A 22,357-nucleotide genomic window follows, 5' to 3' on the forward strand; every position below is an offset into this window, starting at 1 on the left:
AATAATTATTTTATTTTGCATATAATTTTATTTCGATTTCCAAACGATAATTTGAAAAAAAAAATTATGAGCACACTTGCAAATTAAATGCGACTATCGCCTTTTAATATCCGTCTACATATTTATCTGTTGGAGACGATAAGAAACTAATTAACCTTTATTACTTATATATATATATATATATATATATATATATATATATATATATATATATAGAGAGAGAGAGAGGGATACTTTCACCAGACTCATCACAATATCTCAGGAACCATAAGATTTAGAGACTTGTGATTTAATACTAATATTTATTATGCTTAGTAGAAATCAGCTAAGAACGAATATTATGAAATTCATCCTGCAAAGAACGTTGGGGTGTCGTTGAATTTTAAAATATTCAAATAATCAAACTATACTTTTAATAGGAATAAAACTTCAAATTATTTTGCTATCTTAAAAATTACCAAGAAAAAGTAGATCAGGAAAGGAATTAAACTAGCCGAAATAATCTAAAGTATTGGGAAGTTGAAATGCTAGTTGGCAGGTTACATAGAGCGCAGAAGTTCTGAGGTCTTTAGCTTCTGGACTGGAAACCAAACCACGTAATGTCAGCCCTCAGGGTGGACAGAAGACTTGATTAAAATCGTCGGAAAAATCTAGATGCACGCCGCTTTCAACCGGTCTTATAAAAAATCTATAGTAGAAGCAAGTAATGAACGTCATACAGCTGAAACGTTCTTTAAATATGAGACAACTCATTGTCAATAGATTATGCGGTTGCAGGTGCAGACGATACGAAGTAATAGAATAATACTGGTTTACTGGAGCATCTTAAGCCTCTTTAATATAACATAATATCTTGACAGTAATATCCCTATATATATTTAGTCTCAGCAAGAATATTTCAAGTATCTTCAACTAGAACCATCTAGCAGACTACAAATACAACGTGGAAAGCTGATACAGCGTTCGTACATTTTTTTTAAATAGTTTGTCTTCCATCTCACCTGATGGAAAGTGTAGATGAAGACGAATGTGGTACACGCTCATCCAAAGGAAACCTGATCACTCTACTCTTAAAGGCTCCAAAGTTCAACTCATCAGGAAAAAAGACCCAGGCAGGTCGTTCCAAATCTTGGTGACTCTCGCCAAAAACGAGCTGTCAAACCGTTTAGTTCGACTATGATAAAAAGGCTTTCCTTGCGTGTGTTTTGAAATATATAAACTGTCGATTAAAATATGTTGTGGAACCCTTAGGAAATGTCAGATGTTAATAAATAAAAAATCCGTTGTACAATTTGCAAGAATTTTGCGAGTTGTGTAAGGCTGTTAAAATAAAATATATTGAAATAATAATAATGATTGAATATACGTAGTTCCGCTTGTTTATTGATTTTATTGTATTGATTTAAAACAATTATTTTAAACCTCCAAACTTTATTTTGTCTTATTTAAATGATGGCGCCAAAAATAAACCGATTATACAATCTCCGTTAACAATACTGGTTATAGCTATAGTTAGTTTAAAAAGACCAAGAAATTTTTCATTCAAAAGCAGTTAACAAGCCGTAAAAGCGTTTTTTCTAAGTTATTATTAAATTGCATCTAGACCTGTCTAATTTTCACAAAGTCTAGACAAAAAAAGATGTCTAAGTGGTCGTTGCGCCGGATTATGTAACGAGAAGCCTATTTTAAACATTGGAGCCATAAATTTTATTTATAATATTTGACTAACTATTTATATATACATAAATAAATGTTTAAATGTAAAATTTGTAATATAATAGTGATCAAAAAGTAAGATGAATTTGTTTATGTAATTTAAATTCTTTATTTATTCTTCCAAGTCAAATCCATCCCCTTCAAAGTAATCCCCGTCTGATAAAACGCACATTTGCCAAAGCTTTTTTCAGTTCTTGAAATATTCAGAATTGTTTTTCCAATACAGTCTTCAAGACCTTCGATTTGGTTATCTCAATAGTGTCAAAACGGCGTCTCCGCATTGGGTTTTTTAGTTTGCTGAATAGCCAGAAGTCCCACGGAGCGAAATCAAATACAGTGGTTGCAGAACGATAAGAGTAGAGTTTTTGGCAAAAAAAAGTCGCGAAGAACGAATGCAGTATGACATCGACCAATCGAGACTTGACGCGTTTAAGACACAAAACATCTTTCAAAATGATTAGGGCTGAGACAAATGACATTCCAGCTTTTGTCAAACAGACGCTTGGCAAACGTTATAGACAGTTCTACCAACCTACAAAAAAAATTACTTGTCTTCCCAATGCTCGGAAGTTTTAAATGACAATTTCACCTTAGTTTTTGATCACAGCAGCTTATTTAGGAATCCGAGAACTTTGATTTCTAAAATTCATCTCACTTTAGTCGCCCAGTTACGGATAAAATGGACGCCATTTTTAAAAAAATTGTTCAAGATCAGCATATCATTAGTTACGACGTTATTGAAGAATTGAAAATTTATAACAATACAGTTTTTAACCATTCTAAAAACCTGACAAGATCTATTTGAAAGAAACCTAATAAACTGTTTATTAATTTGCTATTTGAGACCTAATTAAATCTAACCGTGATTAATACATTTATAACTGGTGATGAAAAGTGGATGATATACTACAAGTACCAACTAAGATCGTGATCGAATAACATTCAGGCTGAGGCATAACCAGGGTTATATTACCATAAGGTAATGCTGTGAGTAGTGGGTTTGGAAGGGCATTGTTTATTGTAAGTTTTTTTTTCAGCTGGGTAGAACTATTTATAAATAATAACCGCTTATTTCATGGCCCAACCGGAAAATGCATTCTGTCTCGCTAACAAGTCGCACAAAAAAAATACCAAAGTATTATCTGTGCAGCACTCTCTCACTGTCTTTATGCAATTTTGCTCGTTCACAAATAAAACAAAAATTACTAATTGTATCATAGTTGTTTTTTTTTAAATGACAATACCAACTAAATCATGTCATATTTTTTAATTCCATTTTTAATGTCAATCATTAAGACAGCGTATTAAAACTCATATATCCAGCGAAAGAGTAGATTTATCTTTTCTTTTTTATCCGATGGTCACCCACTGCAAGGCATAGGCCTCCCCCCAAAGATCTCCGCGATGACCGGTCCAACGACTTCCCGGGACCTTAACTATTTCGTCGGTCCATCTAGTGGGGACCCACTCTCGCCACGTCTACCTGCTCGTGGTCGCCACTCGAGAACCTTTCGGCCCCAACGGCCATCGGGTGCATGAGCAATGTGTTTCACCTACTGCCATTTCACACGAGCAATTCTTCGAGCTACGTCGGTGATCTTGGTTCTATTGTGAATCCTCTTATTTCTGATACGATCTCGCAGCGAAACTCATCCTAAGCCTATGAACTTCCACATCAGTATTTTATTATAAAAAACGTTCCAAAGAACGTGTTCCTGGCTTTATAAAACCAGTAACTCTTATTGGCAACTGTATACTTTGGCAATGAGACTTTCTGTACGATCGATTCTTTCCTGTATTGTGTCGAAGAAGTCTGTACGCCCTGCCCGGGCAGGCCAATGATCGACTAGCCGGTTATATACACTATACCATCAACATATCACGCGTTAAAGGTGTTAAGCCCTATTCGCAGATGACACCTGCTATACCCACATTACCTATGATTTTAAAAGTATAGAGTCATAATTAATTCCAAAATAAGCGCGAGAATATTCTTCTAGAAGAACAATTGTTCCAAACCAATGACATAGGCAAAGCAAGGCTGTCATCTAGATGTCCTGTCCAGAATGAGAAACTAAACTTTAGTGCGCATTTTGCTAACGTTTCTATATATATGGATACTAAACAGCCGTAGTTAAACTATCAAATAAAGTAACCGTATATAAACCTGTAGTCAGACGCGTTCTTACCTACGCAAGCTTTGATTTCGCATGCAAACCAGCGTGTCATTCAGTCTAAGTGATACGAGGCCCACATTACACATATACTTGGAACAACCAACGCACTTCTTAAAACGAACTTAGATCCATTACTTGGACTCTGTCGCTCAACACAAAAAATTGTTAAAATATTAGGGTGATCTGAAAGGAATGTTTCTGTGGACATATTTTACAAAAAAACAGATTGATTTTTACCGCTCAGACATTGATTTGTATACTAGATGGCAAAAGGTTGTTGATAACGAAAGTGAATATATTGTTGATTAGATATAAAAACTGTAGTCGTGTGAATTTAAGAAAGCGACATTACTTTTCGGTTCCCTTAATAAGTGCTGCCATCTACATAACAGTCAATGCCTACACATACAGACGCCGCGCCTTTCTAAGACCGACATATGCCCTTGACTCTCCGGACAACCTTAAGACAGAGATCAAACAATTCATTGAAACTTATTTATAATTTCACAGCAAAAATCTGATTTAACTGTCCTCGATCTTTGGTCTACATGATGTACAACCCACCAAAGGCCTCCCCCAAAGATATCTCTAGGGGATGTACCATAATCGCCACGTTTGACAGATGGGTTGGCGATTAAATTGTGATGTTATGGTACGCAGGACACTGCTGCACATCTTCTGGAAACTTATTTGTGAGCTGTAGCAATACTATTTATTAATAATGTGAATTACAAGATAAAGGGTGGGCCATAAATTTTTGCACTTTTGAAACATGTGTAGAAATAAAAGTACAAATGCTATTTTGTTTATGATTTATTTACCGTAATTATCATTTATTAAAATTACATCGGCGAGATGTGCTCCGTCTCGCCGTTGGCCCCGTACTCTCACGGTTTTGGAGAAATCAAGTGTTGCTATTTGCAAAAATTTTTGGCCCTCCCTATAGTATCCCGGGCAGTGGCGTACCTAGGGGGGGGGGGGGGGGGCGGTGGGTGCGGTCCGCACCGGGCGGCACTTACCTTGGGGCGGCATTTTTTATATTCACTTATAGTTGTAAAAAGCAACTTTTTCATTTCAAATTTATTTTCTTTCTTGAATAATAAATGATTAATATTATTCCTCGGTGTATATAAATGCATTTTAGTGTAAATTTTGGATTCTAATTCAAGAACAAGATATTTTTATTTTATTGTATTCATAAAATTCGTTGAATTCGTAAAAGGATCTTTACGACGTTGTTCGGCAATTTTTCCTACTAAAATTTTTTGATGTCAGTTTATAAATGACATTTCTTTTGAAAAGTTTATATGATTACTTTGAAGTGATATATCAATATTTTTTTAAATCAAAAACCACTATTTGATTGACATATAATAGAAAGGGCGGCAAACTGGAGATCGCCCCGGGCGGCAAAAGTTCTAGGTACGCCACTGATCCCGGGAATCAAACGACTACTAGCCCTTATTCATACATCATTAACACCTATAACTAATCATCTTGTAAATTTTTATTCATTTTCAGTCCGCCATTTTTCATAAAAACCTAATTATGACGTCATTATTGTTTTAGCGGACAGACCCCAAAAAGCATATGCATCTCCCAAAGACCTTCATGATAACAAGACTTGTGCTACCTGAAGCCACGGTCCACCTAGAGGGAATCTTTATCACCCTATACCTTAAGTCTATGAATAAAACACAGAGAGTATCAATTGTTTATATTTCTCCATAGCACACCATCGCATTTGATTGCAAGTACAAAAACTAACAGAGGTCCGTCACAGCACCAGTCCATAGGCCGTAGGAACACACAGTATCTCCAATAAATTGTTTAACACATTGCATATCTCCTTGTATTATTTTACTATATAAAACAATGTAGAAAATTTATTACAAAAATTATATACAGAGACGGATTGTTTAGGCATCTCCGCTGGGTGGATCTACCGTTTCCTTTGAACTCGTCTCAGGTATGCTCTCATCTGCGTCTGACTTTTCTTTAATACTGCTTTTCTCTTCTTTTTCTTTAATACTAGTTTCTTTGGCAGGCTCCACTGGAGCAGGGGTTTCTTTCTCTTTAGGTAACTCCTCAGTAGCTACAATTTCCTTTTTAACTTCCTTTTGTTCGTCACTTGATTCAGTATTAGCTTCTGTAGCCAGTGTATCCACTACTTTAATACTGGCTTCGTCACTTTGAGCTATTCCATCAGAAGCACTTGTTTCCTTTGCTACACTGGAGTCACTTTCAGGTTCCTTTGCATCGCTCGTCTCTGCTGCCTGTTTCTGAGCCTGTTTCTCTGCTTTGCTCTTCTTTGATTTCGGCTTCTTCTGTTTCTCGGGCTTCGGAGATTCTTCCTTGGCGCCGTTCTTTATCGTAAGGACGTTCAGTTGCGTCTGTAGGTGAGCGAGGCTTTGCCTTAGCTGTGCGCAGTTTGCTGCCATTGCCTCCACCTGTTGGTAGTAACAAGAGTTATATTATCACCATAGTTAATAATTTATCATCATTATTATCATAATCATCATGTCAGCCGAAAGAGGTCCACTGCAAGGCCTAGGGTCCTTAAAAATCGTCACAAACACCGGACTTTTCTCTTGACATTAACAGTGTCATCGGTGCATCTAGTAGGAGGTATTTATACAACCACACCAGTTGAAAAACCTGTGATATTACATATTTTATAAGTAGTGTAAATAAATACATCTTTACTATCTAAAAAATACTCAAAGTCAAATGAATTGAATTCTTTTTCTTATTTTAGTGTTGCAATACTTTATGGATTCTGAATTACTTCCACAATCTAATTCAAACATAATTTAAAATCGATATAAATAAAATTTCAATGTCAATGTGCTTACAAAACTTATTTTTATGACATCTATACAAAGTGCTTTCGAAAAAACATTAGAATATTGGCGCCAAAATCGAGAAACGCTCGATCGAATAAGGTTTATTCTTTTTTGTAATGTTTAAATCTTTTATGAATAGAAATAAATTATAATCTTTTTATTACAATAATAATAGTAATAATACGTCTTTGTTCAAAGTTATAACTATATTTGTTATAACTGAGTAAATAAAGACACACCTCATTTTCAGTCAATGGACGGACACTATGATCTACCTACGCCGCGTGTATCGGCACGTGGTCGCCACTTGAGAACCTTTCGGTTCCAACGGCCCCGCCCACTGTCACTTTAGACGAACTATTCTTTAAGTTAGGTCAGTGATTTTGCGGACACTCTTATTTCTGGGTTGATTGTCGTGACAAGTCTCGGACCCGTATGTCACATACACACACACACGCTTGGGATATCATCCACCCACTAGAGAATCCCACCGAAGGATTCTGCGCTTTATGATGAACTGCGACATTTCACAGTTAAGGCCACGACGACTGTACGCGAGGTACGGCCTAAGGACCACCCGCAATCCACTACATTGTAATATTTTGAATGTCATGACGTCTGCCTCAGAGAGTGAAGCTAATCCGATGAGTGCAATGTCGCTTGGTTATGGTAAGCTCATGGAGACAAGAGAAGATGATGTAATACCTTGGCGTTGGAGGCTGGTGTGGTGGATGGCGTGTTCGCGGGAGCGATTGGCGGAGGTGGTGGTAAGGCTGGTGGAGTGGTGGGGGGTGCCGGTGCCGGCAGCGGCGGCCGCTCTATGTTATTCTCCTTCAACGTGTTTAAAAGCACCGTACGCTCGGCCTGAAATCAAAATATACACATAAGTTTCCCAACAATGTATGTAGCGCCATCTAGTGATCGCAATTACTTCACATGACTCATTATACCTGGTCTTTGATTACCTGGTTTCGACATAAGGGTAAAAGTCAAACGATTTAAGAATACTAGACCATTTGTAGCTACGTAGTTAAACATTGTTGACCTGTGACGAGTTAAATCGTGTTTTTAAGACTAAGCGTTGCTGATCGGCCACGAGTAACCTCGTGATGGATTCTCTGTTGGCGATGCAGTGCAATTGTTTGTCAGCTATACAAACTGTTTCTCCTGCTTATAAAAGCCGCCAAAACTTTGGTTGTAAAAATATTTAATGGAACCTAATGATGAATATTTCAATGAGTCCGAGTGATTATGAATCAAATTGTGGTGATCAAAAACGATACTGCATCAGAAGAGAGCGACTCTGATATCTGTCCAACAAAATATCTAAAAAGAAATATTATAGCATCAGATAGTGCCGACGATATGAATGAAGAGTGGAAACAACATATTACACCAAACTTACTGAATTATTTAAATATTCCTGATGCAACTATTCAACTTGACACTCCCACTGTCAGTAGGGTGACGGCTTTATTTTGTGATGATGGTGTTTTTGATTTAGTTGTTACACAGACCAACTTATACCATTCTCGAATGAGTTACATAAAATTTATGCAGAAACAGTACCAGGCCGGTGACACGAGATAAATTTTCAGTAAAATTGCCAGTAAACATGTATTATTATCAGGATGTCACAGATTATAAGTTACCAATGAGTGTGGTATTCACTAGTGGGCGCTGGAATATTTCCCAGTACTGCATGAAAATTTTATAACGAAATAACGATTCAGGCGTTACTTTACGGAAGTCCATCCTAAATAAGAAAAAGACTAATATATAGCTGCTTCCGCTATATAACAGTAGTCGTGCAATAAAGTGCACCGCCCGCCAGCCCGCTGATAAATGCTATTGGCATCATCAGAAATAAAAAATGTATAAGTTAATGTAATTAAGAAGACTTAACAATCAAATGTGTCGAAAAAATTAACTTTCATTTACTATATTAGCATAAGGGAAATATATTAACTGCTTGTGTGAAATGGCAGTGGCACTCAAAGTCGAAGGTCGAGGGGTAGGTCCCCCACTGGATCTATGACATGGTCAAGGTTGAAGTCATTGGATTCAATGCATTGTGGAGTATATCAAGTGATGGTGGTGATGATGACAGGCTTGGAAGACCGCCTAGCTGTCAGGTCGCTTAGGCGTATGCTGCATTTACCTGCAAGGTCCTGCACAGACTCTGCATATGGTGGAGCTGGCGGCCGGAAGCAGCTGCACGTTCCTCGCTGGCCTGCCTCTCACTGCACATGTCCAGCAGAGCGTTCTGCGACGTCTCCCATCTCTGCTTCCACGACAGAGATTCCTTTTCCAACTTTTGGATCTTTTTGGACATCTGCAATAAACGTTTGACGGAATATCAAATGAAAATGAAATATTATATATATATATATATTGTTGTCCACTAATTTTTATTAATTAATTGATTCCGACACTAGCCTATATTCGATCGTTGCTGGACAAGCAGTGTCTTTATTTGCGACTACCAACACGCGCCACCTGTCTGCGTCGTCCGACGTTAAGAACCAAAATAGTATGACATACTTCAAAATAGTTTGGCCTGAGCCAAATGATATTCCAACTTTTGACAAACAGACTATTGGTAAATGTTATAGACAGTCCTAACCTAGCGAAAAAATATTTATATGCATTCCTTAGGCCCGGAAGCTTTAAATGACAATTTCACAGTGTATATATACACACTATATATACATATTAATGTGGTATGTAGTTTTAAAACAAACTTCGAAGCAAATCTCGTTTAGAGCATCCGGCGATAAATATTGCACATCGACATTTGGAAAGAGACACTACTTATGTGACGTTCTGTCAGTCGTATTTTGTACGACAGATATAGTGCTAAGCCGAAATTAGCCGATTGTCTCTTTCCAAAAGTCGATTTGCAATATTTATCGTCGGGTACTGTAAATATATATTAAATAATCATCCTTACACACACACAAGTTATACCGTCCTTCGACTTTTTTTACACTGTGTTGTCATATTCAACAAAAAGTTACCACAATCTAAAACATGCTTAACTAAAATATAATCTGAATCATACAATATAATAGTTAATTTTTACTAGGATCCGATAACAAATTTTCTTTTATAACATTATATTAGGTTTTAATTAGAAATTACAGTTAATTTAAAATAACCGTAGAAGAAAATGGATTTATGTCAAACTGGTTGCTTGTTGTTGCGTCTATTTTGCTTATTAGTTGATATATCGTCGCCTACATCGTATAAACCTGTATCATGCTATTGTAGGCATACCATTTCTGTCAATATCGGCATCTACAGGTTATATTAGACCTTGTAATTTTTTGGGATATTTCTAACGTAAAACAAAGGAAACAAAATAATCATACGTATAATCGTAAGAGCGAGTACGATTTTCGCGGGAGAAATGTTTGACAAGTTTCCAACGATGAGAAATTCTGGCCACTTTATACGTATATATTTACAGTAACATTTGTACTTATATGTATATATTTACAGTAACATCTTATCACCATAACCTGTTTTAAAGAATCGATCACCAGTTGAGCGTCTTGCGGTGAAAAGAGCTAGCAGAAATGTACACATGAATATCGTATAATAAAATAAAGTAATAAAATTTAATTCAAATAAATTTTCCGTAACAACTCCCGTCTCAACGTCAGGATATACGCCTCACATCGAGCCCCGGCGGTCTCGATGCAAATGTCATTCACAACTCACACATGACACGGCGGCCGTGTCCGCCTAACCCGCGTTCAAGTGAGGGCGGTCCGGAGAGGACCGTATCTCTCCCGACAGCCGAGTAGTCCTCGCTTCGTGCTACATACACTACACTATACACCTACACGGGTATAGTTCTCCGCGTGTGGACGTCTTCGTTGTAACTGGGGTACGATCGCCAGCGTAAAAATTTTTATTCCGCGGATCTCTGTTTCCACGGACTCAATTTCGATGAAGCTACACAAAGCCTAGATCGGCTTGCAGCATAACTTCAAATACATCACAAGCACGAGCAAGCCGTTGTAACTCAGATAATTTCTATAATATATAAGCAGAAATTAAATACATAGATGCAGAAAAAAATAGATTTAGATTTTGTATATAACCCCTTGTAGGTGGTTGAATATAATGATACAGAAATTTGTTTTTTTTTTTATTTCTCTTGTAAAATTAGCTTTTCATCGATTCCGTCAAGTTTCAAGATCAACTTTCAGGAATTTAAAACAAAAATTTTATTAGACTCACCTTCTCCATCTGCTCTTTAAACCCACCAAACACCTGGTTACTCTTCACCAGCGCGTTCTGGAACTCATCGTATTTGTCCGTGTAAATTTTCAGCTGTCCCTTCAGCGATTTTTCATTGGTCTGCAGTTCCCCCACCTTCTGTCTGTACTGTGAGAGGGTCAATTTCATCTGCTCCAACTCAGCTACGAGCCTCTCCTTCTCCGCCTGGTGCTCCAGTGATGCCTTCTGGAGCTTCGCATCTGAAAGTTCCGACTCCAACGCCATTTGCTTCGCCATTTTATCTACCTGAAATAATTATCTAATGTTTAATATAATGAACTGTACTATATATTCACCAGATATAGTAATTCAAGAGATTTCTCGTCTGCACTATTGCAAGCAAATAAGGGAATTTAAAATAGTAGTCAGCGACAACAAACGTAAATAAATTTAAAGATGCGTATGCACATGACTACATTTATAAAAGAGATACAATAACAAATTCATTTATTCGATTATTTCGACTGACAGTTTCTTAGCTAATAATAAAATATATGACACGAAAACCTTTTATAACTAAAATTTATATACTATTTACAATTTATAATGAGCGACGCGGACTGAGATGTGCGCATAAGCATATTCAAACTGTTACTCGTGCCGCGGCCGCGCGCCTACTGCGGTCCGCCGGCCAGCTCCGTCGCAAGCGGCGAGGCCATTTTGTGCCGCGTTTAAACGGTTTGTGCTGCGTTCGCATCGACTGACTCGCGCCACTTTTATAAAAGCTTTTATAGTTTAAGTCGAAAGTATTTTCAGTATCTACTTGTACACAATCAGGTACCTATCTAATTCGCCCTATTAATATGTCTGGAATTTTTTCGACACAAAAATGCTTTTCATAGTTAGCCAAACCGGTGTATGCCTCCCCAAAAGATCACCACAATTATTGGTCTGGTGCTGCTCGAATCCAGCGACTTATAGTGGCCTCATCTATGTCGTCGGTACTCCTAGTGGGAGCCTTTTTACCAGCTTACGGCTGCCACTTGAGAACCTTTCGGCCCAAACGGCCAAACTAAAGTAATTTTAAATATGTGCATCCGCTTATATTGTGTTTATAATGTAATATACCCACTAGAGATGTATGTTACTCACTATGCTACCACCTCAAAACATATGATATAGTATGTATTTTATTATACGGGTCATTTCACAAGCTATGACACTGTTTTTTAATATAAATATAGACTATTGTGATTAAAAATTAATGTAAAATTGTCATATAAAACTCTCGGGCATAAGGCAGGTAAATATTTTTTCTTACGTTGTTTCGAGTGTCTATAACATTTGCGATGAGTCTTTTTGTCGAAAGTCAAAATATCATTTGGCTAAGTTCAAATCATTTTGAACGATTATTTGTGTCCCAAACACAAGTCTCGATAGGTCGATGTCACAAAATTAAGAAGAACATTAGTATTATACGACCTTTGTGCCATAACCTTTAAAATTCTTATGCCCACTGTTACATATTTTTATATTAAAACCTCCTTAACTCGTTCGAGACCGCGCATATTTTTGGAAACCATCCCCCGAATTTTTTTTTTTTTTGCTTTATATTGACCATTTTTGATACAAAAACATGTTGGCAAGAGAAATAAGTCGCTTTGTCTTTGTCACACGAATAAGATGAGAGCACACCATGTGTGCAGGTAGTACCCCTGAATGTTTTTTATTACAAGGGACGGGATTTTTTTTAATTACCGTCATCACCCCATCTCTCAGTATCTTCACTAACTTCAATTTCACTTCCATCTTACCAAACACTATTCTTCAACAATATCATCAAGTATATCATCTGCTCAATATTCATGTCTTCATCATATTCCGGATATCATATAATAACATTTCGGTTCTTTTTTCTAGTTTCCGTGGACATCAAATCATCACTTTCACTATCGCTACTCATTTTCTGTAATTGTTTTTATGTTAAATTATCCTGTTGCTGCTATTGCTGTTGTAACAGCTGTTTTTTTTAGACTGACTCCTTGGAAATGCATTGCACACACGGTGTGCAGTTCGTCTTCAATAGGTTAACAATCATATTATCCCCTTACGGTATGGTTGCACAGACTTATTAAGACTAGGGGCCACTCGGGCAAATCATGAACTGTTGGCGGTTCGGCCGCCAGAAGTATAAGTAATAATTTTTTTTGGTTTTATTCTGGAAAAGAATTAAGTATTTTTCGAATGTACGAGAGTATTAATTTTTGCTGTCGGCGGGCCACCAGTATTCGACAGGCGGGCCGCGGTCTGTGCATCCATGCCTTATGGGATTTGGGCCCAACGTTCGCAAACTGGTGCAGAGGAAAAATTAAAATCGTCAATTGTTTTTACATTTGGCCGACTAATCCGACGCCATTACTAATAACGATTTTTTTACACGTACATTTTTAGTTTTACAAATTTCGTTGTTTTATTATAAACTTTTTTATAGTTTCTAATTATATGTCTGTCTCCTGCCAGCTTTGCGTGGCTCACATTGATTTTTGTTAGTGTCATTACATTATGTTATAACAATTTTTTTTAAATAAAAGTACCCTGAGTTACTCTTTATTACTTCAGCTGCTTGCCAGTATAAGTCCTGTCAAAATATATCCAGCCATTTTAGAGGATAATCCGAACAAACAGGAAAAAAGTTTGAAAAATGTAATTTTGGTATATGTACCATATATATTATCATAAGTAGTAAAAACCCGTTATTTTAATATTACAAACAGACACTCCAATCATTTATTTGTATAGACAATTTGTTACAAATTTCACCTCACCACCCTAATACCTAAATATTTAGAAAAGGTATTTTTAAAAAAAATATAGTTCGAATTTTGAATATTGCTTACATTTACGTAGCAAAATTTTTGTATAGTGGGTAATTTAAAATATTATGGTAATCGATCTAATATATATTGTTGTACAAAAAGAAGAATAGAAGAGAATGTGAACACCCTAAGTATGAAAGAATCAGAGACCACAGGAATCATTTGTGTTGAGTATTCATTTTATAACTTGTCATACCTCGTCCTGTTCCGTAGAATCGGCCTCCACAGCTGATAATGTAATATCCATTTTTATTTATAATATTTATAACGCACAAATTCTATTTTAAACTTTATTAAAATATTCAAACTTTTAAATAAATGCTAACTTTCTACTTCTTTCTTCAACTATCTTTTACGTTATGTCAAATGGTAAAACTTTTATTTCTACCCTAATAAAAAAGGCAAAGGTATAAGACACCATACAGCCAAGTTTTTTTATTTTTTCAAATTAATTTTATAAAGCATAGGTGGTGAAACTAACTCTCGCGAGACTCATGTGACTCTTTGAATGATATTTTAAATTACCCGTGGTAAATACATAGATGTGTTTTGTCATATTTTTTCTGAAAATCTACTAGATGGCGCTAGTCAATAAGCCTCACAGACGTAGTACTGATTTACCGATGTTTTGTTCTTTTTAAAACCAACTCTGTATGCGTGCAATACGTGCTCAAAAAATAAATAATTTATCACAAAAATTGTGTTTCCGGAACTTGAAGACTCGTTTGCATAAAATAAATCATATCCGTAAATGTTTAAAAATGTCTTTTAAAGAAATACTAAATGCAATTTTAAATTTGACAAACTAGTTTTATAGTTTTATTTATTTATTTTTATGTAACATTTTTCATTGCACATATCTTTTATGCTCCTTTTTTTGCCTACCTTTTTTTTTAAAATGCTTCGAACTGTAAAATCATTTGGCAATTCCTGTTACAGGGTATAACATACGACCACGCAATTTTGTTTGGCACTTCGGAGACAATGTTATGTATTGCATATATAATAAATATGTTGCTTACATGAAGCTGTTATATAATCATATGCATTTAATAAAAATTTATTATACTTTTTATAATGTACTGGATAACTCCATGGAACGACAGCTTTAGTAATCTAAGAGCTCAGTGGCCTATGAAACGGGTAATCTAGTAGAATGTAGACACCCTAGCTAAAGTTCCCGAAGTAGCTTTTGAGGTTTGCTACCAATAAAATAGGTTCAGGCTATGCAAAATCAGCCCACTTTGAACTAGTTGATATTGCAAATGCCATTTGGAAGGCAATATAGTATAAATCTAAAAAACAATAAAATACCCGTTTGAAGTTGTAATTTTTTTTTCTCCATGCTTATCTGCAGTCAGCCTCCAACTATGGACAGCCACCCACATCCTAACCGCGAACTTCGTGGGCGAACCGAGATTGAATCCAGATCCATCCCAGGCTCGCTTGTGCTCCACACTGTCGTTCCAAGCCGCATAGACAACATCAACACTACACATCTCTACTCGGGTAGAGTAGTTCACTACTTGTGAATGACTTCATACAACTGGAATACCTCTGTCCAGCTTTTGTTTTATATTTTAATTCATACTCCTTTCCACTCCGTGAACTCAATTCCGGTGAAGCTGTAAAAGCCCCCAGGCTTAAAATATCAACTTGAACCGAAACCAAGCTCCGATTATATCCTAAGCTTATAGCTTAAGCTATATAGCTTCGTCAAGTTGTTCTAATGATTTGAACAGTTGTTTTATATATTTATTCGCTGCTACTTTTAACTCTAAGTTATGTTTAGTGTAACAAAACATTACCTGCTGCTCTCTAAGCTGATATTGCTGCATGATCGTCTTAAACTTTTCCGTCATATTTATATTGTCGTCCCTGAGCTTGACGTTCTTTTCATTGTTCTGCTGCAGCAGGGTTGTGATCTCCGACAGTGTGTTCTGGAACTTGGCCTGCGTTTCCTTCCGCCGTTCTTCCTCTTCGCGTATTTTAAGTAGAGATTCTTCCTAGAAAATAAAAAGTTAAAGTTAAAATTCTATATTTTATAACATTATCTTGAATAAGTTCTTTCAAGGTCACCCAGAGAGAGATGGAGAGGGCTATGCTCGGAGTTTGGCTGCGATATTGAATCAGAAAGGACCAAGATTACTGACATACCTCAAATAATTGCTCATCCGAAGTGGCACATCACTTGTGCAACTGATGGTAGTTGGGGCTGAAGGTTCTCTAGTGGCGGCCAGCCAGTAAACGAGGCGTGGGTAGGAGCTCCACTAGGTGGACTAGTTGAGGATGGAGGAAGTCGTTGGATGTGGGAAATATAAGCAATTTATACTTCCTGTGTTTTATTTATAGATTTAAGATATAAAAGGTGATAAAGGTTCTCGAGTTGCCTTCCACTAGGTGGACCGACCACATGGTTAAAGACCCCGGAAATCACTGGATCCAGGCAGTAAAAGACCTGTAATCAAGGCGATCTTTGGGGGGAGGCCTATGCCTTGCAGTGGTACATCTGCTGAAAAGAGAATATTCTAGAACATCCCCATATATTTCTACAGTATTATTATCATTTATACCGATTTAATAAAATGAACAGTTCAATTTAATTGAAACCAGAATCATTACCAACTAAAATGATATTTTTCATATTAAAGCTTGTCCTGGTCCTAAATAAAACTCGTATGAATATCAGACATATTTGTTTATTATACATTTTATTCTGGACAGTGGTTAAAACGATTTATATCAAATTATTTCAAAGTTTTAGTATTTTTTTAAAATACATATTATATTAATTCAAAGACATTATACAGGAATATATTGTAAAATCATAAAGGTAAAGATAAAATTTATTTATTCCACATTGGAACTAACTCTTTTTATTCTATTACTCTGCTTTACAAGATGTTATAATTGTGGAGAATAAGAAAGAAGAAACTCCACAACAACACACCTTTTAATAAAGTTTAACATAGATTTATACTATATCGGATATAGCCGAAATGAAATCAAAATAATGAAGCAAAATCACTCCAAGGATTCTTATCTTTTAAATATTTGTTTAGTGAATAATAAGCCTTTTCCGTCAATTTACTTTTAACATGCATTGTGAATTTTATTATTGATTATGGAATTTATTTAAAAAATCTAATTCCATTTATTGCAAATGACTCGGAGACTTTTTGCAGTCGAAAGTTTTGTACAGTTAGTTTTTCACGGAGCCTTTTAAATAAGCTATGGACGTCGATTTTTAATAATTATTATAAACTTACTAAATATTATCATAAATATATTGTAAGACCACTGTAAGAGTATTGACCTTTTAAAACTGTTTCCTCAAGGAGCTTTCTCATATGTAATAGATATCGTATAACAAGTTCATACTTTAAACTTAATTAAAAAAAAAAACTTTTAGCAGTACATTATAACTGTGTTTATTAAACCAGCTTATGTTTATTAATAAATTATTTAAACAAGTCAGACCAACCAAGTAACCGCCTAGACCTCTATTTTTAAACAATCATGTTCCATGCCTCACTGTTGTCTTTCTTAAATTCTTATGCTCCTCTAAGGAACATATATACATATATTAAAGCAAAAGGGTTAGACCTATGTCGAGTCCACTTTTAAATTGCCCCCCTATGGGATGAGGGACCTACATTGGGAAACACTGTCATAGACTTAAATATTTTTGTTAAATGTTCTTGATTTAAAACTGATACTAAAGACTCTTTACAAATGTTATATACTCTAATTTTATTCATTTTTATTTTTTTATTTATATTTATTAATATCTATTTAATTACATACATTTTCATCAAATTCAATTTTTAAAATCCTTCACATGCTTATTAATAGATGCAATGAAATCTCCTCAGTTTGTAACAGAAAAATATCTGACTGTCGATTTGTATGAAAAAGCTATCAGAGGAGTAAGGAAAAAAATTTAAAGAAATCTTGTCTGAAAGAAAAAGATCTTATCTAGGGAGATAGAGGTAGCACCTATAACCATGTCACATAAGATGAGTTAAGATTTGCAGCCTGTAAGAGACATACTGGTCATTTCTTAATTGATGATTTATAAATTATTGGGTGTCAAAATCAAAGCAACTACTTAAGCGGTAGTCACAGGGAGGTCACAGAAAAATAATGTTTCTAGATGAGAAAATTTTTACAATTGAGCAAAATTTTAACTAAAATAATGGCCTTATTTATGTTGAAAGCACTGAAGACACCTCCCAATTAGTCAACAGAATACAATGTGTACATTATCAGACTTCAATGATGGTTTTAAAGGGAGTTAGTTATGAAGGAGTGACAGCCATATTTTTATACATGGCACAGGTGTATCAAGACCATGTGTACCATTCTTGTGAAGGTAAAGTTCCTTAAAAACACCATGTTTAGTAACCAAGAATGGTCCTTTCAACTAGAGTCTGCGCTGGGTCATAAAGCTAAATCCACTTAATTTCAGTTAGAAATGAACATACCGGACTTCATCAGAACTGAAGACTGGCCATCATCTAGTTCGATCTTAATCAACTCGTTCAATATTTATGGTCAGTTTTAGAGAGCAAGGCTTGCTTTAAACACCTATCATGGCATCCCTAAAACAATCCACACAAGATGCAGTGAGCGCTGCTATTGATGCCTGGCCTTAACATTTAAATGACTGTATTGCAGTCAATGGCCACTTTGGATAAGCTATATATATTTTTAATGGTTTTATATTAATAAATTAAACTAACACAAAAAAAATAGTTTTTCTTTGTAACAATATTTATGGCAACACAAAGTATACTTATTCTTTTTAATTTTTAACTTGACCATTAATGACCAGTGGATACATAATGAAAAAAAAAAAACAATATCCTACCATATATATATCAAACCCAAAATCCAGTATCATAACCTTAATTTTCAACTGTAACGGCTAAAAAAAATAAAATACATGAATACCTTTATTGCTTTATTCTGTTTCTGTAGTTCGCGGCACAGGTTTTCAAGTTTCGACTTAACAAGTATAGTTTTGTTGAACTCATGCTGGAGTTGTTCCTTCTCCTTCACCAGCAACGCATAACGTTTATCCGACTGTTTGATGTAGAATTGCATCTTCTTATTATCATCAGCTGTTTGCGTGTATTTCTTACATAATAGAGAGAACTTGTCTTCTAATGATGCAATTGAATTGAGTGACTTCATAAACTGTTCAGCATTTTTATCATCTTTTTTCAACCGATCCTCTTTCTTTGACTTCTTTGGCTGCTCATGTATTTGCGGAGGCGGTGATTTCTCCTGGAAACCAGTGGAATTATTAATAATTTTATATTTAACTAGAATATAATGCACCATTACTTTTATTACAGAATCTTTAAGCATAGAAGCATGATGCTGATGCATGATGACTTTATGTTTGGCACTAATCAGAGTAACATAACTCCTGAAGATGCCCCGTGGAGGGGTAAAACACGTGTTGAGTAATTTGGCGGTGGCGGTTGAGTGATTTGCATTGTTTGCCGCATACGCATTTATCAGCGGGTTGGCGGGCGGTGCACTTTGTTGCACGACTACCACTGCATGTGCGGAAGTGGCTAAATATTGGTCCTTTTCTTACTTAGGATGGACTTCCGCAAGGTAATGCCTGATTCCATTAAATAAATAAAAGCATGAGCCATAAAATGCCTACTGATAGTCAAGGGTTTCTTCCATAGATTGCCAATATTAAAAAAAAATCCCTATGAACCTAATAAGTCCAGAAATAAAGGTAGATATAGTAGGTTTAAATTATTACTATCAATTTAATAAAAAAATAGAGGTAGTTAATAATGCTCCCAATATGTGTTTAGATATCCATAATGTGAAATAATAAAACTGATAAAAGAATAATTAAAAAAATAGCGAGAAATGTAGCAAAAAATGGGAGGAGATGTATGAAAGAATTATAAATAAAAGATGCAAGAGTGTGTGGAATTACGAAGGATTCAAAAGAGAGAGTGAGTTAGATTGAGATGTATAGGAGAAGGAGAATGCAAAATAAACAATAAAACTGAAAAAGTTACTAAGAAATACACAGTCAAGTAGTTCCTGTCAGAGTATAAGAGATAGGGAAATGATAGGCTCCGGGCCCCAGGTGCCATATTAACAAAAAAATGTGTTTAGAACTACTAACTATAATCCTTATGCAAAGCTTCAGCACTCACTTTAGATTTCTCTAAGATATGAAAGTAACCAAAGTATCCCAGCAGATTGGCAAATTGAAGTAACCATGCACACATCACATAGCGCACTGTACACATAGTCACTAAGAACTGAAGGTTCTGAAGCAGATACCATAGTCTGACAAGCATTGCAGAGGACATCCGTCAATTAAATGGAAAGACAATATTGTTAAGTCTTTATAACGCTGAATACAGGTTGCTGTCAAAAAAACATCTAATATATAAAATTCTCCTGTCACGGTGTGCATGATTGAACTCCTCTGAAACGGCTTGACGGCTTTTTCGTGAATCAAAGCGTGTATATCGGCCAGGGTGGAGAATCGGACAACGCCTGTTTTTCATCCCCCAAAATGTTAAGGGTGGTCCACCCCAATTTTTTTTTTAGACAAAATTTTTGTTTTTTTTTTTATGATACCAGTATACAAAAATACAACTCTAAATTATCACCCCTCTGCGATCAACCCCTATTTTTTAATTGTTAATTAAAAACTTTAATTTTTCAAACAACGTTTGCGGGGTTAGCTAGTATTATATATCTTTGGAGAAGAGAAAAAAAATATAGTTGAGAAACTGGTATGAACCAGGTTTTATAACCATGATCAAAATAGCATAATTAAGATAGAAATACTGCTTGCAATATAAGATATAAGGGGTGTCTAACATGTTTCATGAACAAAAAAATTTTTATCCTTATTTCTCTTTAAAATCTTTGTAGCATTTTAATGTAGTATTCTGATGTGATCCACTTGACAGGTCTAACACTATGTTTATTAATAAATAATCTAAATCTGCTCTTCAGAAAATGAAAATATTATAAAAATGTTTATAATATTATTGTAATTTATATTTCTTTCTCTTACACATGAAGCATCATTGCTATTATAAATCTATTAAATTATATTTTTGTCAGCCACAAGTAGCTACTTGGCATATCCTCAGGATAATCCTTAGGGATACCATTTACTTGAGACTCGCATTTCCACATGGATACACCATGTGATGTTATTTGATATCTTTGTATTATTTATTGTCATAAAATATAGATTACATTATTAAATTGTGCATTAACTAGTTTTATAACAGAGAGTTAAATAAAATATTCTATAAAATTCTCAAAATATCTATGATTTTTTTGATGCATCGTCTTAAAAATTTAAGAGCACTTTGTTTATGTTTTGTTTGATGTCTCTATAGAAACTGAATTAAAATGTTTATTAAATAAAATAAGTAATGGATGAAGGAAAAACATTTTACAGTTAACCATAAAAGAACAAAACGGGTAATAATGTGCCGCGGAACAGAAATATCATAAACAGTTTGAAAATTGGCCGATAGCCAAAATTGTTTTAGGTTAACAATTGTGCTTGATTTTTACATTTTTACGTAAATACACTGTTTCCAACAACGGTGCCTTTTAATTATATTTAAATAGGAAATATTTAATGCCGTTACGAACATAAAAATTCTAAAAAAACATTGTGAAACTCTCTCATAAACTTTCGACGACATACGATACATGTCTATTTATAAAATTCAGATGAATAAACTTACATTGTCAATTACATTGTTTTCTGTTATTTTGTTTACCGAATTTTCCTTCGGGGTTTCTTCAGTCGCAATTTCCATTTTATAAAGATTTGAATTTTCTGCGGATTTAGAAACAAAACGTTTAGCAAAGAACGTACAACGAAAACGAATGAATGATATGCTATCAATAAATATAAATAGAATGGAGCTTTGCACATCCATGCCTTTAAAATCGATTATATCCTGTGCGACGTAAAACAGTGCATTGTGACATAAAACATTATTAAAGTTTCGTTTAAAATAAAGTACATAATTAATGATAATGAGGTTTATTCATAATAAATCATTTAAGTTTTAAATTTTTTATCTCTAAATTTATTTTGCACATCGATCTTATACATTAATAATCGAATCAAAGAAACATCGATATCGCATACTAAACTAAATTTTATAAAAACCTAGTTTCTGAAACAATATTATAATTTATATTTCAATAAGTCAAATACATTTTTTATTAATATGCTGATTAAGATATTTATTTTACATATATGAATATATTTTTAAATTGTAGGGTAAATATCTGTTGAAATCTAGTTAAAACTAGTTTTTAGCAGATAAATATGCAGTGTTACATGCTTTAATACTTTTTACTAAGTTGGTAATTTGCTGGTTAATTATGTCCATTTATAAGAAATTAAAAATGTTCTTAAGGTTTTGATCATATTAATAAACATTTGAATAAATAGCAGCCAATTTGTTACAAGCAAGTT

General features: G+C 34.8%; 1 protein-coding gene across 1 annotated transcript; it reads right to left on the bottom strand.

Moving 5' to 3' along the window:
• Positions 1-5,598: 5,598 nt before the first annotated feature.
• LOC137920190 (gamma-taxilin) lies at positions 5,599-21,746 on the bottom strand. The gene is made up of 7 exons (XM_068763457.1): positions 21,612-21,746; positions 18,802-19,137; positions 15,654-15,851; positions 10,991-11,275; positions 8,901-9,074; positions 7,445-7,603; positions 5,599-6,343 (listed from the first exon to the last, which is right to left on the bottom strand). The coding sequence occupies exons 1-7, from the start codon at positions 21,684-21,686 to the stop codon at positions 5,813-5,815; spliced, it is 1,758 nt and encodes a 585-aa protein (XP_068619558.1). The 5' UTR covers positions 21,687-21,746; the 3' UTR covers positions 5,599-5,812.
• Positions 21,747-22,357: the final 611 nt, after the last annotated feature.

Source organism: Battus philenor, unplaced genomic scaffold (assembly GCF_028537555.1).
Source record: "Battus philenor isolate CCGP_79_NKW_IND1 unplaced genomic scaffold, ilBatPhil1.0.hap1 SCAF_18, whole genome shotgun sequence".
In the NCBI taxonomy this organism is placed as follows: Eukaryota; Metazoa; Arthropoda; class Insecta; order Lepidoptera; family Papilionidae; genus Battus; species Battus philenor.